Here is a 23147-nt window from a genome sequence, read left to right as displayed (position 1 = left end):
CAGGTACTCAAGGCAAAGAGCTAAGAAAAAAAAATCTCCTGTTTCTGGTGTGGGGTGGGGAAAGTAATCATTTTGAAGTGCACCCACAGCTTTCTAGATAACCCACAGCTTTCTAGACCCATCAAGGAAAACAATATCAAAGCCTTATCCAACTCCAGGCTCTTCTAGCTTTCCTTTCTCACCTAAGAGAGAGAGAAAAATAAGCTAGGAAACACTTGTGAAGGTTACAGGCTGGAGATACAGCCACACAAAAAGACTGACAATCATAGGATTACAGAATGCTTCTCCTTCCCCCACACCTTGCCACCACATCAATGAGGCTTCAGTATAATAAATATGGATTTTAGCTGAAACACCTGCAAGGTTCAGACTCTATTGAAGGAGTTTTTAGAGAAACCCAAAGGAAACAGAGGAGACAAAAAGACACTAGAAGAAATTGAAACCTCTGACACCTACTGGTAGTGCAAACATCGAGCACAGCCCAACTCCTGGCCAGAATAACATAAAACCTCATACTAATGGCCTGTTTGGATCAGTTCCTATTACTTGATAAATCATGTACAGCTTTCAACAAAAAAAAATTACAAGACATGCTAAAAGAAAATTCATAGTCTGAAGAGACAAAAAGTCAAGAACCAAGCTCAGATATGACACAGGTTTTCGAATTATCAGATGTAGAATTTAAAATAACTATGATTAATATACTGCAGAGTCTATTAGTAGAAATAGACAACACACAAGGATGGATGGCTAATGTAAGCAGAGAAATAGAAACTAAGAAAGAATCAAAAGGAGATACTGGAAATCAGAAACATTGAAGCAGAAATGAAGAATGCCTTTGATAGGCTCATTGATAGGTTGGAAACAGCTAGAGAATCTATAAGCTTGAAGACTTGGCAATAGAAACTTCCCAAGCAGAAATACAAAAAGAAAAAAGGCTGAAAAATGGAACAGAATATCCAAGAACTATGGGGACAATTTCAGAAGGTACAATGTACAACTTATTGGAATACCGAAAGAGAAAAAGGAGGAGAAGAAATATTTGAAGTAAGAATAGCTGAGAATTTTCTGAAATTAATGGCTGGCAACAAACCACAGATGCAGGAAGCTTAGAGAACACTGAGCAGGACAAATACCAAAAAACTGCACCTAAGCATATAACGTTTAAACTACAGAAAACCAAAGACAAAGAAAAAAAAATTGAAAACAGCCAGAGAAAATAAACACTTTACCTATATAGGAACAAAGATAAGAATTACACCAGACTTCTCATCAGAATCCATGCAAGCAAGAAGAAAGTGGAGTAATATGTTTGTGTTCAAAGAAGCAGGAAAAAAAGCCCACCCACTTAGGTTTCTGTATCCAGCAAAATGATCTTTCAAAAGTGAAGGAAAAACAATAAAGGCTTTCTCAGACAGAAAAAAAACTGAGGGAGTTTGTTACCAGTTAATGTGCCTTGCAAGAAATGTTTCTTAAAAAGTTCTACAGAGAGAAGGAAAATTATATAGGTCAGAAACTCAGATCTGCGGAAAGAAAGGAAAAACATAGAAGGAATACATGAAGGTAAAATAAAATCTTCTGTTTTCTTATTTTTTAATGATCTGAAAGATAACTTTTCAAAGTAATAGTAATGTGTTAGATAATTACAGAACATGGATAAGTAAAATGAATAAGAGCAGTGTTATAAGGGATAAGATGGAGGAATAGATAGATAGATATAGATAAATAGATAGGTAGATAGATAGTTCTGTTATAAGGTATCTGCACTGCCCATGAAGTGGTATAGTGTTATTTGAAAGTGAACTTAGATTAGTTGTAAATGTATATTTCAAACTCTAAGACAACCACTAAAAAATTATAAAAAGAAGTAAATTTATGTGTTGAGAGATGGGTGAAAATGGAATCATATAAAATGGTACCCATTCTTTATAGTCTTTTTAAGCCACAGACTAGAAGGAAATATTTGCAAAATATATTTCTAATAAAGTACTGGTGTCCAAAATACACAAAGAACTAAAACTCAACAGTTATAAAACAAACAACCCAATTTTAAAATGGGCAAAAGAATAGACACCTCACCAAAGAAGCTATATGCATGACAAATAAGCATATGAAAAAGCTCATCTTTATTTATGATCACAGAATTGTAAAATAAAACAACGAGATATCATTACACACCTACTAGAATGACTAAAATCCACAATAAAATGAATAATACCAAATCCTGTTCAGGGTGCAGAACAACAAGAACTCTTATTCATTGCTGGTGGGAATACAAAATGGTACATCCTCTTTGGAAGACAGTTTCGTGGTATTTTACAAACCTTAACATTGTTTTACCGTATGATCCAGCAATTGCACTCCTAGTTATTTACCCAATTGATTTGAAAAACTTATGTTCACACAAAAACTGGTATATGAATGTTTATAGCAGCCTTATTCATAATTGCCAAAAACTGGAAGCAAAAAAGATGTCTTCCAATAGATGAATGGATACATTCACCTGTGGTAGATCTATACGATAGAATACAATTCAGCAATAAAAAGAAACTATCAAGCCACAAAAAGACACAGAAGAACTTTAGATGCATATTAATATATGAAAGAAACTAGTATGGAAAGACTACATATTACATCATTTCATTATATGACATTCTGGAAAGCACAAAACTAGAGACAAAATGATAAAAGTAGTTTAAAGGGTGTGGGGGAGGGACAAATAGGTGAAGCACAGGGGATTTTTAGGTCAGTAAAATTATTCTGTATGATACTGTAATAACGAAGGAAAGACATTTATTTGTCAAAACCCATAAAACTATATAGCATGAAGAGTAATCCTTATTGTATGCAGATATTAAAAATCATTGAGGAGGATGGGGGACTCCAGGAAAGAATGTAGACTGTGACAAGAGAATCCAACTGTATTACAAATATATAAAACAACCCCATTGAAGGAATGGAAGAAAGGTGCTTACCTAAGCATCTTTGGAAATGTATGGAGTCTTAGAAGACTAAAGGCAAATAGAACTGCACATAAGTACCATACCCTAGTTGATAAGGTTGTGCCTCATGGGGGTACTGGTTAACAATTCTGATACTGCTATACATGCATAATGGAATGGAACAATTAAGTAAATGGATGGTAGATGGTTGGAGCCAGGGTTCTCACTGTTGGAATTTACAGATAAGTAAAGGGAGGAAGCTAGAATGATCCATGTGGTAATGGTTTAGAGTTGGAGCCATCAGTGTGTTTAACTTAATATAGACATAGATGATTATATAAAGAAATATTTACATGTGTATATACACAGATTAGTATCAACACATATTTTTTGCTCTGTCGGCTGAGAGGGCCCAAATGAAAGGACAACTCAGTAGCAATGAGCTTGTTTAGCATCCAGATCTTGGTTTCTAATACCATTCTCTAATAAAAGGAAGCAGGGCTATTTGGAGAAATGGCTTCTTCTAGTACTGAGGTGAGAAATAGACAAGATTGTAGTGCCAGAAAGTAAAGAAGTGCTAAAAAGAAAAACAATATAAAATATGTTGAGGGTATGTCAAAGGAACACAGGAGCCAACAGAAAGAGCTTTCAATGACCAAAGATGGAACAATTTGTGCAATAAGCTAAATAAATTAATGTTCGATAATAATGCAAAGGATAGAATAAATATCCGTGAGTCCAAGTGATGTAAATACCTGATTGAGTAAATAAATAAATGAAGAACAGAGAACTCTCCCATGAAAAAGAATTTCAAATAATTTATGTAGATACTCTACCTCAAGGAAGGGAGCATAACTCCCTACTCTTTACTTTTGAACTGCTTGTAGTGATTTTTTTCCCGAAGAGTACAGTATGGAAAGGCAAAAAAAATAATAACTTCACAATGGAGAAACCTGACAAACACTATATGAGCCAGGTGATCAAGGCCAACATCAACAATAAAAATCATGTTGACAGTATGTATACTTGATATGATGTAATCAAAACTGCACTTTTCCTCTGTGGTCTTCCTCTCAGTAACCCATAACCCAGCCTGACCATGAGAAGGACATTAGAAAAATTCTAGTAGTGGGGCATCCTACAAAATACCTGACTAGTACTCCTTAAAAATATCAAGTTCATTAAAAACAAGGGAAATCTGAAAAATTGACGCCAAGAGGAGCTTAAAGACACATGACAACTAAATGTAATGTGATAACCTGGATGGGATCCTGGAACAGAAAAAGGACATTAGGTTAAAACTAAGGAAATCTAAATAAACTATGGACTTTAAATAATAATGTATTAATACTGCTTCATTAATTGTAACAAATATAATATACTAATGTAAGGTGTTAATAATAAGGGAAACTGGGTGTGGGGTATAGGAGAGCTCTCTGTACTGTCTTCTCAGTGTTTCTGTAAATCAAAACTGTTCTAAAAATAAAATCAATTTTAAAAGGTTTTTTAAAAGGTAGCTGCAGAAGAATGCATACAATATAAAACCATTTTTATAAAAGTTCAAAATATAAAACTGTACTGTGTATTGCATAGGGATACCAGGGAGAGCTTCATCCTCTACTGTCACTTGGAGTCTCTGTTTTTCTGTTTCACAGGTATGTTTGTCTTATTTTTGAGCCTAGTTGTATCTTTATATATTCCATATATGTGAAAATATATGTGTATATATACATAGATATATGTGTGTATGTATGTTTTGGGAGCAGAGAGAATGCATCCAAGCAAGAACTGACAGAGCTGTCTCAACCAGAAGTCCTCTTTATTTTTTAAAAATATTCATATAAAAGGAAACAGTATTAGTATGGGTCTTTTCTAATAGGTGAGAAACTTGAAGTCTGTTTTCACATACCCCTTTCTATGGTTATTTAATTTGATGATGCTTTCATGATGAGTATTTGAGAACAAAGACCTGAAATTACTTAAGTGAATGGCAAGTTAATTATTCTATGCCCTTGCCTTTAAGATATAAACATTCATAAATGCTAAATATATGAATATCCAGGTTTTAAAGATTTTGAGACAAAGATTCTGCTGTTTGTTAACAATATATAGTATATTTATTTATACATTTCAGTGGTTAAGTCATTTAAGTGAGCTCTATTTTCTAGTTCTTTGCTTTTGCTGCTCCTATCTGAATTCTTCCCTAGTTCCTTTAAGCTATAAAGGATATAACTAATGCTAGCTAATGTATGAGATCTTTTCTTATCCTCCTCCTTTTTTTATTGTCTTTAAAAAACACAAGATCTACACTCTTAACAAATTTTTAAGTGTATAATACAGTGTTGTTAACTATAAACAATGTTGTACAGCAGATCTATAGAACTTTTTCACCTTATGTGACTGAAACTTTATACCATTGAACAGCAACTCCTCATTTCTCCATCCCCCCATCCCTGGCAACCACCATCCTACTTTCTGCTTTGATGAGTTTGAGTATTTTAGATATTTCATATACATGGAATCATGCAGTATTTGTCCTTCTGTGACTGGTTTATTTCTCTTAGTTTATAGTCCTCAAGGTTCATCTGTGTTGTAGCATATGACAGGAGGTCCTTCTCTTTTAAAGCTGAATAATATCATACAGTATGTATATGGCACATTTTTTTATCCATTCATTCTTCATTGGACATTTAGGTTGTTCCTACCTCTGGCTGTTGTGAATAATGCAGCAAAGAGCATGTGAGTGCATATATATCTTCTAGATCCACACTTCAACTCTTGGATAAACACCCAGAAATGGTATTGTTGCATTGTATGGTAGCTGTATTTTTCATCTTTGGAGGAACTTCCACACTGTTCTCCATAGCAGTCACACTGTTGTACATTCCCATCAACAATTTGGTTTTTCCATATCCTTGCCAGCATTAGTTATTTTCTGTTTTTTTTTTTTTTTTTTATAATGGCCATCCTAACAGGTGTGAGGTGATACCTCATTGTGGTTTTGATTAGCCTTTCTCTGCTGATTAGTGATATTGAGCATCTTTTTATATATGTGTTGGCCATTTGTATGTCTTCTTTGGAGAAATGTCAGTTCAAGTTTTTTGCCCATATTTTAATTGGTTTGTTGTTGTTATTGAGTTATAAGAGTTCCTTATATATTTTGGATCTTAACCCCTTATTAGATATATGGTTTGAAAATATTTTCCCCTGTTCCGTAGATTGCCTTTTTACTCTGTTGATTGTTTCTTTTGCTGTGCAGAGCTTTTTAGTTTGATGTAGTCCCACTTGTCTATTTTTGCTTTTGTTGCATGTGCTTTTGGTGTCATGTTGAAGAAATCATTGTCAAGACCATTATCAGGAAGTTTTTCCTCTATGTCTTCTCTTAGGAGTTTTATAGTTTCAGGTCTTACATTTAAGTCTTTAATGCATTTTGAGTTGTTTTTTCTGTATGGTGTAAGATAAGGGTCCAATTTCATTATTTTGCATGTGGCTGTTTAGTTTTCTTAACATTTTGTTGAAGAGACTATTGTTTGCACACTTTTAGAAGATCAGTTGATGACAAATGCATGGATTTATTTCTGGGCTCTCTAGTCTGTTGCATTGGTCTATGTGTCTGTTTTTATTCTAGTACCATATGGTTTTGAGTCCTGTAGCTTTGTAATATGTTTTGAAATAAGAAGGCGTGAGGCGTCTAGAATTGTTCTTTCTCAAGATCATTTTTGCTATTTTGGATCATTTGTGGTTCTATGAGTTTTGGAATTTTTTTTCTATTTCTATAAAAGATGACATTGAGACTTTGATAGAGATTGCATTGAATTGAATCTGTAGATTGCTTTGGGTAGTATGGATATCTTAACAATATTAAGTCTCCCAATCCATGAACACAGGATATCTTTCCAATATTTGTGATTTCTTTCAGCATTATCTTGTAGTTTTCAGTGTACAAGTCTTTTATCTCCTTGGTTAAGTTCATTTCTCAGTGTTTTATTTTTTTCAATGCTATTGTAAATGGGATTGTTTTCTTAATTTCCTCATAGTATTTTTTTGTTGTTAGGGTTTAGAAACACACCTGATTTTTCTATGTTAATTTTGTATACTGCAACTTTACTAAATTTTTTTATTAGTTCTAACTTTTTTTGTTGTCTTTAGTGTTTTCGACTTGTATGATCATTTCATCTGTGAACAGAGATAATTTTATTGGTTTCTTAATGATTTGGATGCATATTATTTCTTTTTCTTGCCTAATTGCTCTGGCTAGAACTTTAAGTACTATGTTAAATAGAAATGGTGAAAGTAGGCATCTTCACCTTGTTCCTTATCTTAGAGGAAAAGCTTTCAATTTTGCCATTGAGTATGATGATACCTGTGGGCATTTCATATATGGACCTTATTATGTTCAGGTAATTTCCTTTTATTACTAGTTTGTTGAGTATTTTTATTATGGTGTTGAATTTTGTCAAATGCTTTGTCTGCATCTATTGAGATGATTATGTGACTTTTATCTTTCATTTTGTTAATGCATTGTATCATATTGATTGATTTTTGTATGTTGAACCATCTTTGCATTCTAGGGATAATTCCCACTTGGTCATGGTGTTTGATCTTTTTAATATGCTGTTGAATTTGGTTTCTTAGCATTCTGTTGAGGAATTTTCCATCTATGTTCATCAAGGATATTGGCCTATATTTTTCTTATCTAATAGCATTGTTGTCTCAGTCAGTATCAAGGTAATCCTGGCCTCATAAAATGAGTTTGGAAATGTTTCCTCCCTTTAATCTTTTCGAAGAGTTTGAGAAGGATTTACATTAATTCTTCTTTAAATATTTGATAGAATTCACCAGTGAAGCCATCTGGTTCTGGGCTTTTCTTTGATGGGAGGTTTTTTATTACTGATTCCATCTCTTTACTCATTGTTGATCTATTCAGATTTTCTGTTTTTTCAAGATTCAATCATGGTAGGTTGTGTGTTTCTAGGAATTTATCCATTTTTTCTAGGTTATCCAATTTGTTGATATATAATTGCTCAAAGTAGTTTCTTATAATCCTTTTTATTTCTGTGTCATTAGTTGTTATGTCTCCTCTTTCATTTATGACACACTATGCCTTTTGGGGAGTTTAATGCATTTATATTTATAGTAATTATTGATAGCAAAAGACTTACTATTGCCATTAATTGCTTTTGTGTCTTGTAGCTCTTTTGTCTCTCTTTTACTCTCAGCTGTTTTCCTTTGTGGTTTGTTGTTTTTTTTGTAGTGATGTGCTTTGATTCCTTTCTTATATTTCTCTGTGTATCTTCTACAGGTATTTTCTTTGTGTTTACCATGGGGCATACATAAAACATAGTTACAACAATCTGTTTTAAGCTGATAACTACTTGAGTCACATATAAGAACTCTTTTGTTCTCTTGAATTTTTTTATAGCATTCCATTCCTAATAGAATATTTTCTCTTATTTTTCTAAGGGTATTATAGTTTTTTCAATTTTTTTCTCCTTTTATGTTCTCTGTTTTCTCCCATTTACTTTCTTTTCTGTGTTTCTGTTCTGTTCTCTGTCTTTCACATTCTGTTCTCAGATGCCCATAATCCATTCTCATATTTATGACTAGGGACTAAAAGCTAATTGGAAACTCTGAGTACAGGAGTTACCCTTGTTGACTTTGAGCTTCACTTTAAAATGGTGTGGCTGGACCATTTGTTGGAGAAATTCTTCATAAAATTCATCAGTATTTTTACATTCTTCCTCTTGGGACTTACCAGTTTCCCCAGAGAAGATGGTTCCAAACTCTTTCTTGGGAGGGTACTACCAACATTCTAAGAGCCAAATGGCAGAAAAGGTCTGAGAGGAACACAGCATTTAGTATGCATTCTTTCTCTTTTTTTCCTTGCCTTCAAAAACATTATTTACATCTCCAGCTATATATGACATTCCCCATCTTCCAGCAAAGAACCTCCAGTATTCTACCATGATCAGCGAGTTGCCTTTACCTAGTAGCATATTGTGGGGGAGGGTATTTAAAAATAGAATTGGTTTTCAGTCTTCAATCTACCCCCTTTACTTTAACTCCATTCTTTCACATTTATTTCCAGAGGTACCTGAAACTATCAGTTCTGGATCTATTTGAGGATTCATAAATGAAGACTGGGTGGATTCTTAGCTTTCCCCACCACGGGTTTAAGATTTAACTTTCTTGAATGTGTTGAGTTGGTTCCTACTCAACCAATTATTTTCCAGCTTCCAGAATATTGAATAGCATTGCCTCCTTTCCTTGTTCTTCTTGACTTTGTCAGTTTGTGTTTAAAAAAAAAAAAAGTCACTATAATTTTAGAGAATTTTCTGGAAGGAGTAAAATTAGATGTGTTCAATCCACCATCCTTATAAGAAAATAATTCTAACTATAATGGAAGAGTTGCCCTATGTGATATTTCTTTTGATCTTCAATTTGTATTAGGTATTATATCTGAAGAACCTTAGCCCTCGGGTGACTGAAAGAGATCTTGTCTCACTGTTCGCTCGGTTCCAGGAGAAAAAAGGACCTCCAATTCAATTCCGAATGATGACTGGACGAATGAGGGGTCAGGCTTTCATCACCTTTCCCAGTAAGTAGCTTCATCTAGATAATTAGTTGCAGCATCAGTACATTAGAGACTGCCTATAACCTCTGTAATTTAGGTATAGCCCTTTAATTTCTTCACTGCACATGAGAAGAGAAGTAAGGAAAGTATGTTTTCAGTGTACCTCTCTCCCCATTCTGTGCTTCCTCTCCTCCATTAATAGCATATGACCACCTTACTCCAGTGTCTTCAATTTTTCCCAGTCTTGGCATTTACTTCTTACCCCACCAAAGTCTACTTTCCCTTTCCTGACAATAGTATTTCTAGTCCAAGTTATAATTAAATTACTCATTAATTAATATATTTGTATGCTGATCAGAACGCATGTACTTGTCTTATTCCCTATTCCTTTAGGACTACGTGACTGTAAGCTTATGTACTAATTCATAGTTACTGGATGAAGGTACATTCTTCCAAATACTGTTTACATGTTAATCTATGACTTCAGACTTCTAATCCAAAGAGAAGAAATAATAAAGGAATTTCAGTTTCTGTGACAGACTAAACAATATGTCTTTTTTGAGGGAGGCTGAGTAGGATCTGTAACTTTCCATGTCCCTAAACTATCATCATTTATAAATAGCCTACTAATATGTGTTTTTACACATACGTACTGCCAAACTCTCCTCCATTGTTTTTGTACTATCTTGTACCATCTTTCCTATGTTATTGAAGGTTTGTTGATCCTCTGTATCAGTGGTTTTCTGTGTTTTCAAGTGAGGACCCCTTTTACATTTAAAAAATATCTCATGGACCCCCATATAATATGGTCAATTAATTAAAAAATACGTGATAAAAAAGGCTTTTATAAACTAAGTACAGATGCTTCTCGACTTAAACCCATTGTAAGTTGAAAATACCATAAGTTGAAAATGCATTTAATACACCTAACCTATCCAACATTATAACTTAGCCTAGCCTACCATAAACGTGTTCAGAACACTTACATTAGCCTATCGTTGGGCAAAATCATCTAACACAAAGCCTATTTTATAATAAAGTGTTGAATATCTCGTGTAACTTATTGAGTAACATACTGAGAGTGAAAAACAGAATGATTGTGTGAGTACTTGAAGTATTGTTTCCACTGAATGTATTGCTTTTGCACCATTGCAGAGTCAAAAAATTGTAAGTCATGCTATTGTTAAGTCGGGGACTGTCTGTACTTTTAAATGTACAGCTGTTTTACTAATCATAGCAGCAGCTATACACATTTGAAAATTTGTAGTACATAAATACAAGACAAAAGTTGGTTCACTCTAATGATGTTGTCACCTTGTGATTCCAGAGACTCCTGGCCATAATCCACCCCTTCCTTGTTTCCCATATTCAGACTCTAAGACCCATAAATTGAATACTCCTACTGAACACTATATATTCTCACACCTCAAGGTTTCATATGCCTACAAGCGTTCTTTAAACTTATTTATCTTAATAAGGGCTCCCCAAAACACTCTCCCAGTAAAAGAAAAAAGTAACAAAGTGTCTCAAGAGCATGATAACTTATTTGTATTATCTATTTTGAAAATGATTTCATTCTCACAATACCTAGAATCTATTATCTAAGATAGAGGCTTGTGTATAATTATTTATAGCCTATACTTCTTTACACATTGTCTGTATCCCTGTTTCTTTACCTATATCTTTGAATGAGAAGATACTTTCAAACTCCATTTTGAGTTTTTGTTGTCATTCTTAGCCAATAATTTAATCTTACTGAGTTATACAAGTTGGAAATTATAGAAATGATGATAAAATCAAATGACTATGTGGCCTTATAGCCTGCATTTAACTCCTTAACTCCAAGGCAAAACAACCTTGACCTGAAATAGAATTGAATTACTAAACCCTATGTAAATTGATATTTTTTTCTTTCTCTTTTAGATAAGGAGATAGCATGGCAAGCATTGCATCTAGCAAATGGATATAAACTGCATGGGAAAATATTGGTGATAGAGTTTGGAAAGAACAAAAAGTAACAGTCAAATCTCCAGGCTGCTTCTCTCATATCATGTGCTGCAGATAGCACTACAGAAATCAGTGATAGCTAGAATAAATATATATAGATTGTGAGTCCTGGATGGTTTTACACATCCCAATCTTGTATCTAGGATTGTGTATAGATAGCAATTTGGAGTTGAAGAGGAGAAACTGAGAGAGAAAAAAGTAATTAAGACAATCCTTTTCAGATTTTGGAGAGAATTGTTAGAAAACATTTTCTATAATCAAAGACTCTATAAGAGAGACAATATGCTGGTATAAAGGGTAGGATACAAAGAGTATTATTTTTTCAGGATAAATTACAAAGAATGATTCCTGAGAGTTTTTTAAATCCTTATAATTTTTCTGAGATCATCAGTATTTCTCCCTACAGATAACATTCTTTCAAAAACTGCCTCCTATATACAGAACTAAAAAGCTGAACAGATGTTGAAATATTTATTTACTAAAGCCCATTTGTCCCTAATTTTATCCACCTAGTAAATAAAAGAGCAGGCCCCAGGTAGTTCTGCTGTTAGGTCAGAACTATCAGCAGTTTTGTCAGAACTATCAGCAGTAACAGCAGGTACCTTCATAAGTCAGTTGACATATTTAGTAAATGCTTCCCTACTAAGTTATCGGAGCTTTCAAAAACCTGCATTTTTTTTAAATGAAATCTTTTATATCAAAATATTGGTATTTTCATGGCCATTTAAGCTAGGAATTGTTGAATTCAAAGCAATAAACATTCAATAAATGTCTAGTATATGTTAAATATTAGGTATATGAATTTTAGAAGAGTGTATTAGTCCATTTTGTTGCTTATAACAAAATACCTGAAACTAGGTGATTTATAAAGAAAACAAAATTTATTGCTTACAGTTCCTGAGGCTGAGAACTCCAAAGTCCATCTGGTGGTGGTGACAGTGACCCAACGGTCTCACATTGCAAGATGGTACAAGAAGAGAGAGAGAAAGACAGAACCTCCTCTTCTTTTAAAGCCCTCAGAACCATGCCCTTAACCACCATTTTTAATCCATTCACTACAGCATGGTCCTACAATCTTATCACCTCTTCAAGGCTCCACCTTTCCATTACCATAATAGGATTTCCCACCCTCTTAACAGTCACAGTAGGGGCTAAATTTCTAATACATAAAACTTAGGGAACACAATTCAAGCTTCAGTGAGTTTTGGGGGACATAATTCAATCCACTACAAAGAGGAACATATTGGCAAAGAATACTAAAGGGAAGTGGGAAGAAAGAGTTCTGTAGAAAAGGATGAGGACCCAGTTCCAAATCCCCCAGTTGTTTCTTTATAAATTTCTGGAGAATAGAAAGACAACATGGTATAGAGGAAGTGATACAAACTTTGGAGTCAGACCTGTGTTTGAACCTCACAGCCACTCTTACCCTTCTGTGACCTTGGCAAGTCACTTAATCTCAGTTTTGTCATCTATAAAGTGAGGATAATAATACTACTCACCTCATTTGGTTGTAAGGATTAAATGAGATATTATTATCCAGGCTGAGGACCAGAAAGAAAATATAATGAATAAAATTGAACAGTATAGGGCCTGTGAGACACCATTACATACTCCAATATATGTGTAATGAGAGTGCCAGAAAAAGAGCAGGCTGGCTGATTAGCCGAGTTGGTCGGAGTGTGGTGCTATAACACCAAGGCGAAGGGTTTGGATCCCCATACCAGCCAGCTGCCAAACAAACAAACAAACCAAAAAAATATTCTGAGAAATAATGGCTATAAACACCCCAGGTTTGATAAGAAACATTAACCTACACATCCCAGAAGCTCAGAAAACCCCAAGTAGGATAAACAAAAAGAAATCTACAACTAGACACATCATAATAAAGCTATTTGAGACAGTAATTTGAATCTACACACCCCAAAAGAAAGCACATGTAAAGGTAATTATGTAATTATAAAAGACAATCTAAATGCATATTTCTTATCTAATTTAAAAAGCAGTTATGTAAAACAGTATATATAGTTACATTATTTGGCCTATAACATATAAAAAATGTAATATATTTGCCAATGACAGGACAAAGGAAGTGGGTGTAAACAAAGCTGTATTGTATTAAAGAAATGACTCCAGATGGTAACTCAAATCCACAGGAAAAAGTGAATCTTGATTTGTGACCTAATATGTGATCTATCCTGGAGAATGATCCATGTGCTGATGAGAAAAATGAATATTCTGAGGTTGTTGGATGGAATGTTCTATAGATATCTGCCAATTCCAATTGGTCTAGAGTCTTGTTTAGATCTTGTGTTTCTCTACTGATTCTTTGCCTAGATGATCTGTCTAATATTGACAGTGGGGTGTTCAGGTCCCCTGCTATTATGGTATTAGTGTCTATTTCCTTCTTTAGGTCTAATAGAGTTTGTTTTATAAATCTGGCTGCTCCAACATTGGGTGCATACATATTTATGATTGTTATATCTTCTTGATGGATCAGTCCTTTTATCATTAAGTAGTGTCCCTCATTGTCTCTTTTTATGGTTTTTAGTTTAAAGTCTATTTTGTCAGATATAAGAATAGCTACTCCAGCTCGTTTTTCTTTTCTGTTTGCATGGTAAATCTTTTTCCATCCTTTCACTCTTAGTCTGTGTGAATCTTTATGGGTGAGGTGGGTCTCTTGTAGGCAGCATATAGTTGGGTCCTGCTTTTTGATCCAGTCAGCCAGTCTGTGTCTTTTAATTGGGGAATTTAAGCCTTTTACATTAAGAGTTGTTATTGAAAGGTGTTGATTTATTCCTAGCATTTTATTGGTTGTTTGGTTGTCTTAGGTGTCTTTTGTTCCTTGCTTTCTGATTTACTGTTTGTTTTCTGTGTTTGTTGGTTCCTTAGGTTATAGATAGTGTTTTTGTTAGCTTGTTTTCTCTTCATGAATGCCATTTTTATTATACTAGCGGATTTAGATTTTTCTTGGGTTTTTATGGCAGTGGTTATATATAACAATAATGCCACAAAAGGGAGAAAGGAATGGGTTTATATAGAAATAAGGTTGCTATATATCATTAGGATTAAGTTAGTGTATATCTGAAGCTGACCAAGTTTAGTTAAGATGTGTATGATAAGCCCTAGAGCAACCACTAAGGAAATAACTTTTTAAAAATTGCAAAAATATTAAAATTTAAAAGTTACATTAGAAAATAGTGCAAAAGAAAGCAAAAAGAGGAATGGAGAAGCAAAAAAGTTTGAGGCATATAGAAACAAACAGTAAAATGGCAATTGTAAATCCTCCCATATCAGTAATAATAAATGTGAATGACATTAAACAATCTAATCAAAAGGCAGAGCTTGTCAGACAAGGAAAAAAAACAAAACTCAACTCTTAAACTGTTTATTAGAAATACACTTTAAATTAGAAGATACAATGAGATTGAGGGGAAAAGGATGGAAAACAAATATGTTGTGCTAACAGCAACTATCGAAAGCTGGAGTGGCTATACTAATATTAGGCAAAATAGAATTTAAAACAAAAGATGTTACTATAGATAAAGAATGACATTTTATAATGATAAAAGGGTCAATCCATCAGGAAGATTAACAATTATAAACATATAGGCACCTAACAATAGAGTCCCAAAATACATAAAGCAAAAGCTAAAATAAATGAAAAGAGAAATAGTCAAGTCTACAAAAAGAGTTGGAATATTCAGTACCCCACTTTCAATAATAAAACAACTAGACAGAAGATAAACAAGGAAATAAAAGACTTGAACAACACTGTAAGCCAAATTGACTTGAAAGATATCTATAGAACATTCCACCCAACAACATCAGAACACATACTTTCTTAAGTGCATATGAAACATCTCTGGAATAGACCATAAACTAAACCATAAAACAAGACTTAATAAATACAAGTGGACTGAAATCATTGCAAAGTATGTTTTCTGACACATGGAATGAAGTTAGAAATTAATCACACGAAGTTGGGAAGCTCACAAATATGGGAGTACTTCAAAAAGTTCATGGAAAGATTCAAATTATCTTTCTATTTTTCCATGACCTTTTTGAGGTACCCTTGTATGTGGAAATTAGGCACATTTTTAAATGACCAGTGGGTCAAAGAGGAAATCACAAGGGAAATTAGAAAATATTTTGAGATGAATGAAAAGACAACATACCAAAACCTATGGGATGCAGCTAAAACAATGCTTAGAAGGAAATTTATGGGTATAAGTGCTTATACTTAAAAAGAAGAAAGATCACTTAATAATAACTTCACTTTATACTTTAGGACCCTGGAAACAGAAGAGGAAACTAAACCTAGAGCAAGCAGAAGGAAGAAAAGAAAAAAGACTACACAAGAAATAAATGAAATAGATAATAGAAAAACTGGTGAAAAACCACTAAAACCAAAAGTTGTTTTTTTAAAAAAATATCAACAAAACTGGCAAACCTTTTGCTAGATTTGACTAGGAAAAATGTAGACTCAAATTACTACAATCAAATATAAAGGAGGAAACACAGTTATTACTGACCTTGTAGAAACAAAGGGTTATGAAGGAATACTATGAACAATTGTATGCTAATAAATTAAATAACCCAGATGAAATGGAGAAATTCCTAGAAAAACACAAACCACCAAAACCAAATCAAACAGAAATAGAAAATCTGAATAGATCTATAACTAGTAAATAGGTTAAATTAGTAAGAAAAAGTACCCACAAATGGCTTCTTAGATGAGTTCTACCAAACTTTTAAAGAAAAATTAATAGAAATTCTTCACAAACTCTTTCAAAACATAGAAGAGCAGAGAACACTTCTGACACATACTACAACATGGAAGAACCCTGAGTGAAAAGAAGCCTGTCACAAAAGACTACATATTATATGATTCCATTTATATGAAGTGCCCACAATTGGCAAATATATAGAAATAGAAAGCAGATTAATGGTTGTTTAGGGCCATGGGGGGAATGGTGGGGGCAGGTGGGCAGGAGGAATGGGAAGAGCTGGGGATAATAGCTGAAATGTATGTGGATTCTTTAGAGGTTGATGAAAATGTTCTAAAATTGTGGTACTGATTGTAGAACTCTGAATATACTAAAAACCATGAATTGTACACTTTAAATGGGTGAATTGTGTGGTATATAAATTATGTCTTAATAAGACTGTCACAAAAATAGGAAGTTGGCTATAACCCGAATGTCCATCAGTAGAAAAATGGGTAAATAACTTATAGCACATTTTAGTAGAATACTATGCAGCCATTATAATAGTGAAATATTTCTATGAATGTATTCTGACCTGTACTTGCTTCCAAGATTTTGTATTATGTTAAAAATCAATATGCAGAAATATGTATAATATGAATACATTTTTTAAGCAAAAACATTCATATATGTATAGTATATGTGTATATAGGTATCCTTTCTGAATAAGTTTAGGAAAAAGCTACGAAATATATATGCCAACCTGTAAACCTTTTTGAGGTGGGATTGGATAGGCTTAAGGGGGACTTTCACTTTGTAAAATTTATTAAGTGGTGTGATTTAGGGTGATTTTTACTTTTTTCAGTATGTTTTACATTTAAAAAAAATTTTTTTTTTAAATACTCTTCCAGTGGCTTGGCTTCCAGAATATTCGTCAGGCCTACTCTTGGGATATCATCTGACTATACTCAGGACAAACCCTTTTCCTTTGATATACTGCTCACTTAGGATTAACTCTTCAATTTTAAATATAGTTTAAGGGACAATAATTAATCTTGGTATAGACTCTTACATGTGTTATCCAGGGACATACTTCTAACCTGAACTTTTCAGTAGGAACTCCTTCCTGTTGGGTGGAAAATCTCACCTCTGCCCTTTACTAGACCTATATAGACCACAAACAATAGAGGAAAATAAATTAATGGCAGATATCCTTCAACTGGTGCATAAACTGTGGTATATCCATACAATGGAATCCTACTCAGCAATAAAAACTAATGAACCATACATGCAGCAACTTGGATGAATCTTAAATGCATTTTGCTAAGTAGAAGAAACCAGACTCAAAAGGCTATTTACTGTTTGATTCCATTTATATTATTTTCTGGAAAAGGCAAATCAATAGGAATGGAGAAAAAAAATCATGGATGTCAGGGGTTAAAGTTGGAATACTTTTTGACTACAAAGTGGTAGGACAAGGGATTTGTTATAATCATGGAGATTGTCTGTGTCTTATGTGAGTACATGCCTTTGTCAAAACTCAGAATTGTACGCCAAAAGGATGAATTTTACTGTTTGTAAATGTTTAAATAAATGTATTTTAATGGCGGAAAGAAAAACTTGGAGAGACAGTCACTTCCATTAAGTAGTGTTCCTATTCTGTGGTCTTTTGATTAATATTGAATATGTAAAGCCACTTTGCTACTATTCCTTATTTTCTGCCAACAGGTCAGCAGAAATTGTCAGTTAAAAACATCTGTATACACATACACAATCCATCAGTAAAAAAAATAAAAAGCATTAAAAGGCAAACTGGAAAAAACAGTCATGTGCCACATAACAATGTATCAGTTGATGACAGACCATATATGTGATGGTGGTTCCATAAGATTATATTACCATATTTTTACTGTACCTTTTCTATGTTTAGATTTGTTTAGATATAAAAATACTTACCACTGTGTTACAATTGCCTACAGTATTCAGTATAGTAACATGCCATACAGGTTTGTAGCCTAGGAGCCATAGGCTCTCTAGGATGTTCACACAATGACAAAATTGCCTAATGACACATTTCTCGGAATATAGCCCTATCAATAAGTGATGCACAAGGAGCTAGCTTACTTAACATACAATGAATATGATTATTTTTAGTATGCAACAGTCAACAATACAATTAAAAAGCAAGTAAGAGAAAATTTATAAAAAAGAATATATAAATGACCAACAAACTAAGATGAATATTCAGAGTAGTAATGCAAATTAAAATAATGAGTTCACTTTTTTAAAAAAACTTTTTAGATTTATAGGAAAGTTGCAAAAATAGTAAGAGTTCTCGTATATCCTTCACCCAGCTTCCTCTAATGTTAACATCTTACTTAACTATAGTACAGTTTTCAAGATGAGGAAACTAATATTGATATAGCACCACTAACTAAATTATAGACCTTATTTGAATTTTGCCATTTATCCCAGTAATGTCCTTTTCTGATCCAGGATCAAATCCAGGATCCCACACTGCATTTTGTTTTCATGTCTTATTCTTTTCCTATCTTTGATAGTTCTCAATCTTTGTCTTTGAGGACCATGACAATTTTAAAGTGTACTGATCAGTTATTTTGTAGAATGTTCCTAATTGGGATTTGTCTGATATTTTCTCATGATTAAATTCAGGTTTTGCACTTTTGGTAACATACCACAGATGTGATCTTGAGCCCTTTTCAGTGAATCATATCAGGAGATACATGATGTTAATTATTCTTAGTACTGGCGATGTGAACCTGATTGCTTGATTACGTGGTGTCTACTGAGTTTCTTCACTATAAAGCTATGATTTTCCTTTTCACAATAACTATCTTGTGGTAGATATATTGAGACCATTCAAATATCCTGTTTCTCATCTTTCTTTTGCCCACTAATTTTAGCATTCATCAGTGTTTCTTGATGGCAACAATTATTATCATAGTGTTTACCTAATGGTGATTGTCTTATTCCACTTGCACTGCTATAACAAAATACGTAAGACTGGGTGTATTAGCCAGGGTTCTCCAGAGAGACAGAACTGAAAAGATATGTTATAATTATACGAGAGGGATTTATTAGGGGAATTAGCTCATGTGACTATGAAGAAACGCCCCACGATAGGCCGTCTATAAACTGGATGCCAGTAGCGTGGCTCAGTCCAAGTCCAAAGGCCTCAAAACCAGGGAAGCTGATGGTGTCCTTGGTGTAAGTCCTGGAACCCAAAAGCTGAAGAGTCTCAAGTTCTGATGTCCACGGACAGGAGAGAAGAGTGTATCCCAACTCCAGCGGATAGAGAGAGAGCTTCGCCTCTTTCCTATGTCTTTTGTTCTCTCTGGACCCCCAGCAGATTGGGGGTCCAATTGAGGGATGGTCTTTCTCACCCAGTCCACTCAGACTGTCTCACTAATTTCTGCTGGAAACACCCTCATGGACACACCTAAAAAGATAGCTTTACCAGTTTTCTCAGCATTCCTTCATCTACCAAGTTGACACCTAGAATTAACCTTCACACTGGACAATTTATAAAAATCAGTAATTTATTTCTCATAGTTCTGGAGGCTAAGTCCAAGATCAAGATGCCAGCGGGTTCAGTGTCTGTTGAAAGCTGCTCTCTGCTTCCAATATGGCACCTAGTTGCTGCATCCTCCAGAGAGAAAGAAAGCTGTGTCCTCATATGGCAGAAGGGCTGGAAGTGTAAAAAGGGCAAAAGGGAGGAGGCAGCTCGCTCACACTTATTTTATAAGGTCATTAATTGCATTCATGAGGTCTCCACTCTCATGACTTACCTCCTAAAGGCCTCACCTCTTTAAACTATCACATCAATTAGTAAATTTCAACATATGAATTTTGGGGGACACATTCAGACCATAGCATTTCCTTTTTCTATTTCTTTCATTCTTTCTATATTACTTGAAATTCTTCTGTAAGAAAAAATGTCCCATCTCCCATTTATTTATTTATTCATTCATTCATTCATTCATTCATTCATTCATTCATTCATTTATTTATTTAATCAGCATTGACTCATGGATGTTTATTTATGGTTTATAACCTAGTACTAACATTATTTTGTTCCTCAGGTTGTCCCAGCTTTGGCCATTGGGAGCTCCTTCAGGTTGGCCTCTCTATCCTTTTGACAAGCCCCCCCACCCCCGCCACCTTTTATTTTTGGCCTCTCTATCCTTTTGACAAGCCCCCCCGCCCCCGCCGCCTTTTATTTTTGCCCACTTTCTTATTTTCTGGTACCGCAAGATATTCCAGGCTCGTCTTGTATTTTCCCTGCCCCAACCCCGGAATTATCCATTTCTACATGGATCCCTACTTCCTTTTACTGGAAAAATGGTTTTTAGATACCAAGATCTGGCACTAGGTGTCGAGTTCTCATTTTTTAACCTGTCATAATGTTAAATATTATAAAGATTGATAACACCAAATGTTGTCAGGGGTATGGAAAACAGACACTCATATATAGTTTCAATGGAAGTATAAATAACTATAACAATTTGGGGAGGACAATTTGGCAATATCTGTTTAAAAAAGTAAATGGGCAGATCTAGAAAATCTACTTTTCTATATTCATTATATAGAAATACATATGCTTATAGATATATGCAGCATTGTAATAGCAAAACCCTGGAAACAAAAGTTCAATAGGGGACTGACTGGTTAAATAATTAAATTATAGTACAACCATACAAAAACATTTTGGCAATCAGATGAGAACTTTCTCATTGTTATGGACTGAATTTTGTGTCTCTCCAAAATTTATATGTTGAAATCCTAACCCCCAATATGATGATGGTATGAGGAGCTGGAGCCTTTGGGAAATAACTAGATCATGAGGGTGGAGTCCTTAAGAACGGGATTAGTGCCCTTCTAAGAGAGATCCCAGAGAGATCTTTCACTCTCTTTCTGCCTTGTAAGGACACAGAGAGAATTCATCAGTCTGCAGCCCAGAAGAGGGCTCTCACCAGAACCTGACCATGAGGGTACCCTGATCTCAGATGTACAGACTCCAGGAATTTGAGAAATACATTTCTGCTGTTTATAAGCCACCCAGTCTATAGTACTTTGTTATGGCAGCCTGAACTGAGTCACTCATCTCTTCACCACAAATCTACCATCTCCTTATATTTGTGCCTACATCTAGCTTTCTCCACTTACTGCATAGCATAATGGTTAAGGACATGGGACCTAATGCCAGTGTATGTCTCTACCATCTATTAGCTGTGTGACCTTGAGTAAATTATTTAAACTCACTATGCTTTAGTTTTCTCATTTTTAAAATGAGGACAATAATAGTATCTACTTCACAGAGTTGTTGTGAGGATTAAATGAATATGTGCAAGGTGTTTTGAATAGTTGTACATAGAGCTCAATAAATGTTGGATTATCATTACAGTGAATAAAGTTTCCTTGCTCCTTTCAAAGGCCATCCCTTTCATTTGTGCTTTTGATTCCAGTCCCCTGATTTCTCAAGGACTCTCTCTCTCTGTATCACCAGTCTATCATTCCCATCAGCATATAAACATGTTCTAGAATGTCCCATGTATTTAAAAAAAGAAAAACTTAAGTGACCTCATATTTCCATCAAACTATTGCTCCATTTCTTTATACTTCATGGCAGCATTTCTTAAAGTTCTCTATAGTCATCATCTTCCCTTCCATTTCCTCCTCGATCTGTTTCAATAAGCCACTAATCTTGACAAGGTCTTCAGTAACCCACCCTCCCATCTTGCCAAACCAATGGTCATTTATCTGTCCTACTGCTCTCAACTGCTCAGCAGCATTAAATATAGTTTACCACTCCCTCTTTCTTAAAACAGTCTATTATCTTGGCATCTGTGAAACCACAATCCTGGTTTTCCTCCTACCTCACTGGTAACTTTTCAGTTTCCTTTATTGGCTCCTTGGTCTCTGCTTCTCTAAATGTTATAGTGTCCCAGGGCTCTTACCTTGGCCTTCTCTTTTCTGACTTCACTGTTTCCCTAAAGTCTCTCAGCCAGTCTCATAAGGTTATATTACTATCTACAGATGCTCCTCAATTTCAATGGTTTTACCTTCCAATAAACTCATTGTAAGGAGCAAATATTGTAAGCCAAAAGTGCATTTAATACACATAACCTACTAAACATCGTAGCATAGCCTAGCCTACCTTAAACATGCTCAGAACACATACATTAGCCCACAGTTGGGCAAAAACATATGACACAAAGCTTATTTTTTAATAAAGTGGAGAATATCTATGTAACTTATTGAATACTACACTGAAAGTGAAAAACAGGATGCTCGTATGGGTACTCACAGTATGGTTTCTACTGAATGCATATCACTTTTGCACCATTGTAAAGTCAAAAACTCTTAAGTCTGATCATTTTAAGTAAAGGACCAACTGTATAAACTTATGAGTACCAAATCTACTGACCCAGCTCAGATCTTTCTATTGAGTCCTAGATGCTTATATCCAACTGACTCCTTGAAAAGGCCACTTGAATGTCTAAAGCCATCTCAATTTTTTTTTTTTTTTTTTTTTTTTTTTTTTGTCGTTTTTTCGTGACCGGCACTCAGCCAGTGAGTGCACTGGTCAGTCCTATATAGGATCCGAACCCGCGGCGGGAGCGTCGCCGCGCTGCCAGCGCAGCACTCTACCAAGTGCGCCATGGGCTCGGCCCAAGCCATCTCAAATTTAACAAGTCAAATATGTAGGACTTGAATATCCACCTCCTGCAATCCATTATTTTTCTAGTCTTTCCCATTTCAGTAAATGGCACTTTCATCCAAGTTGTAAGTTATGTTCTTCATTCCTCTCACTTTCCACACATAGCCATAAGCAATCCTAGAGATTGCCTAGAGGTAACCTCCAAGAATATACCAAGAATCACCCATCTTTTCTCC

General features: G+C 34.5%; 1 protein-coding gene across 4 annotated transcripts in view; it reads left to right on the top strand.

Annotated features, from left to right (window-relative positions):
• Positions 1 to 17818, top strand: part of RBM41 (RNA binding motif protein 41) — a 65539-nt gene extending 47721 nt beyond the window's left edge. For 2 of the 4 annotated variants that reach the window (XM_063083576.1, XM_063083575.1), the window contains 3 exons: positions 9393 to 9540; positions 11440 to 11530; positions 15812 to 17818. In XM_063083576.1, the coding sequence (XP_062939646.1) occupies positions 9393 to 9540; positions 11440 to 11530; positions 15812 to 15983 (411 nt within the window). In that variant the 3' untranslated portion in view covers positions 15984 to 17818. Of the gene's footprint in view, positions 1 to 4535; positions 4598 to 9392; positions 9541 to 11439; positions 11531 to 15811 lie in introns of all 4 variants that reach the window. The other 2 variants (XM_063083578.1, XM_063083577.1) reach the window with 2 other exon arrangements.
• Positions 17819 to 23147: the final 5329 nt, after the last annotated feature.

The sequence above is a fragment of the Cynocephalus volans genome, chromosome X (assembly GCF_027409185.1).
Source record: "Cynocephalus volans isolate mCynVol1 chromosome X, mCynVol1.pri, whole genome shotgun sequence".
NCBI classification, from domain to species: Eukaryota; Metazoa; Chordata; class Mammalia; order Dermoptera; family Cynocephalidae; genus Cynocephalus; species Cynocephalus volans.
Note: the sequence above shows the minus strand (reverse complement) of the source record. Positions and strands in the feature narration are given on the sequence as shown.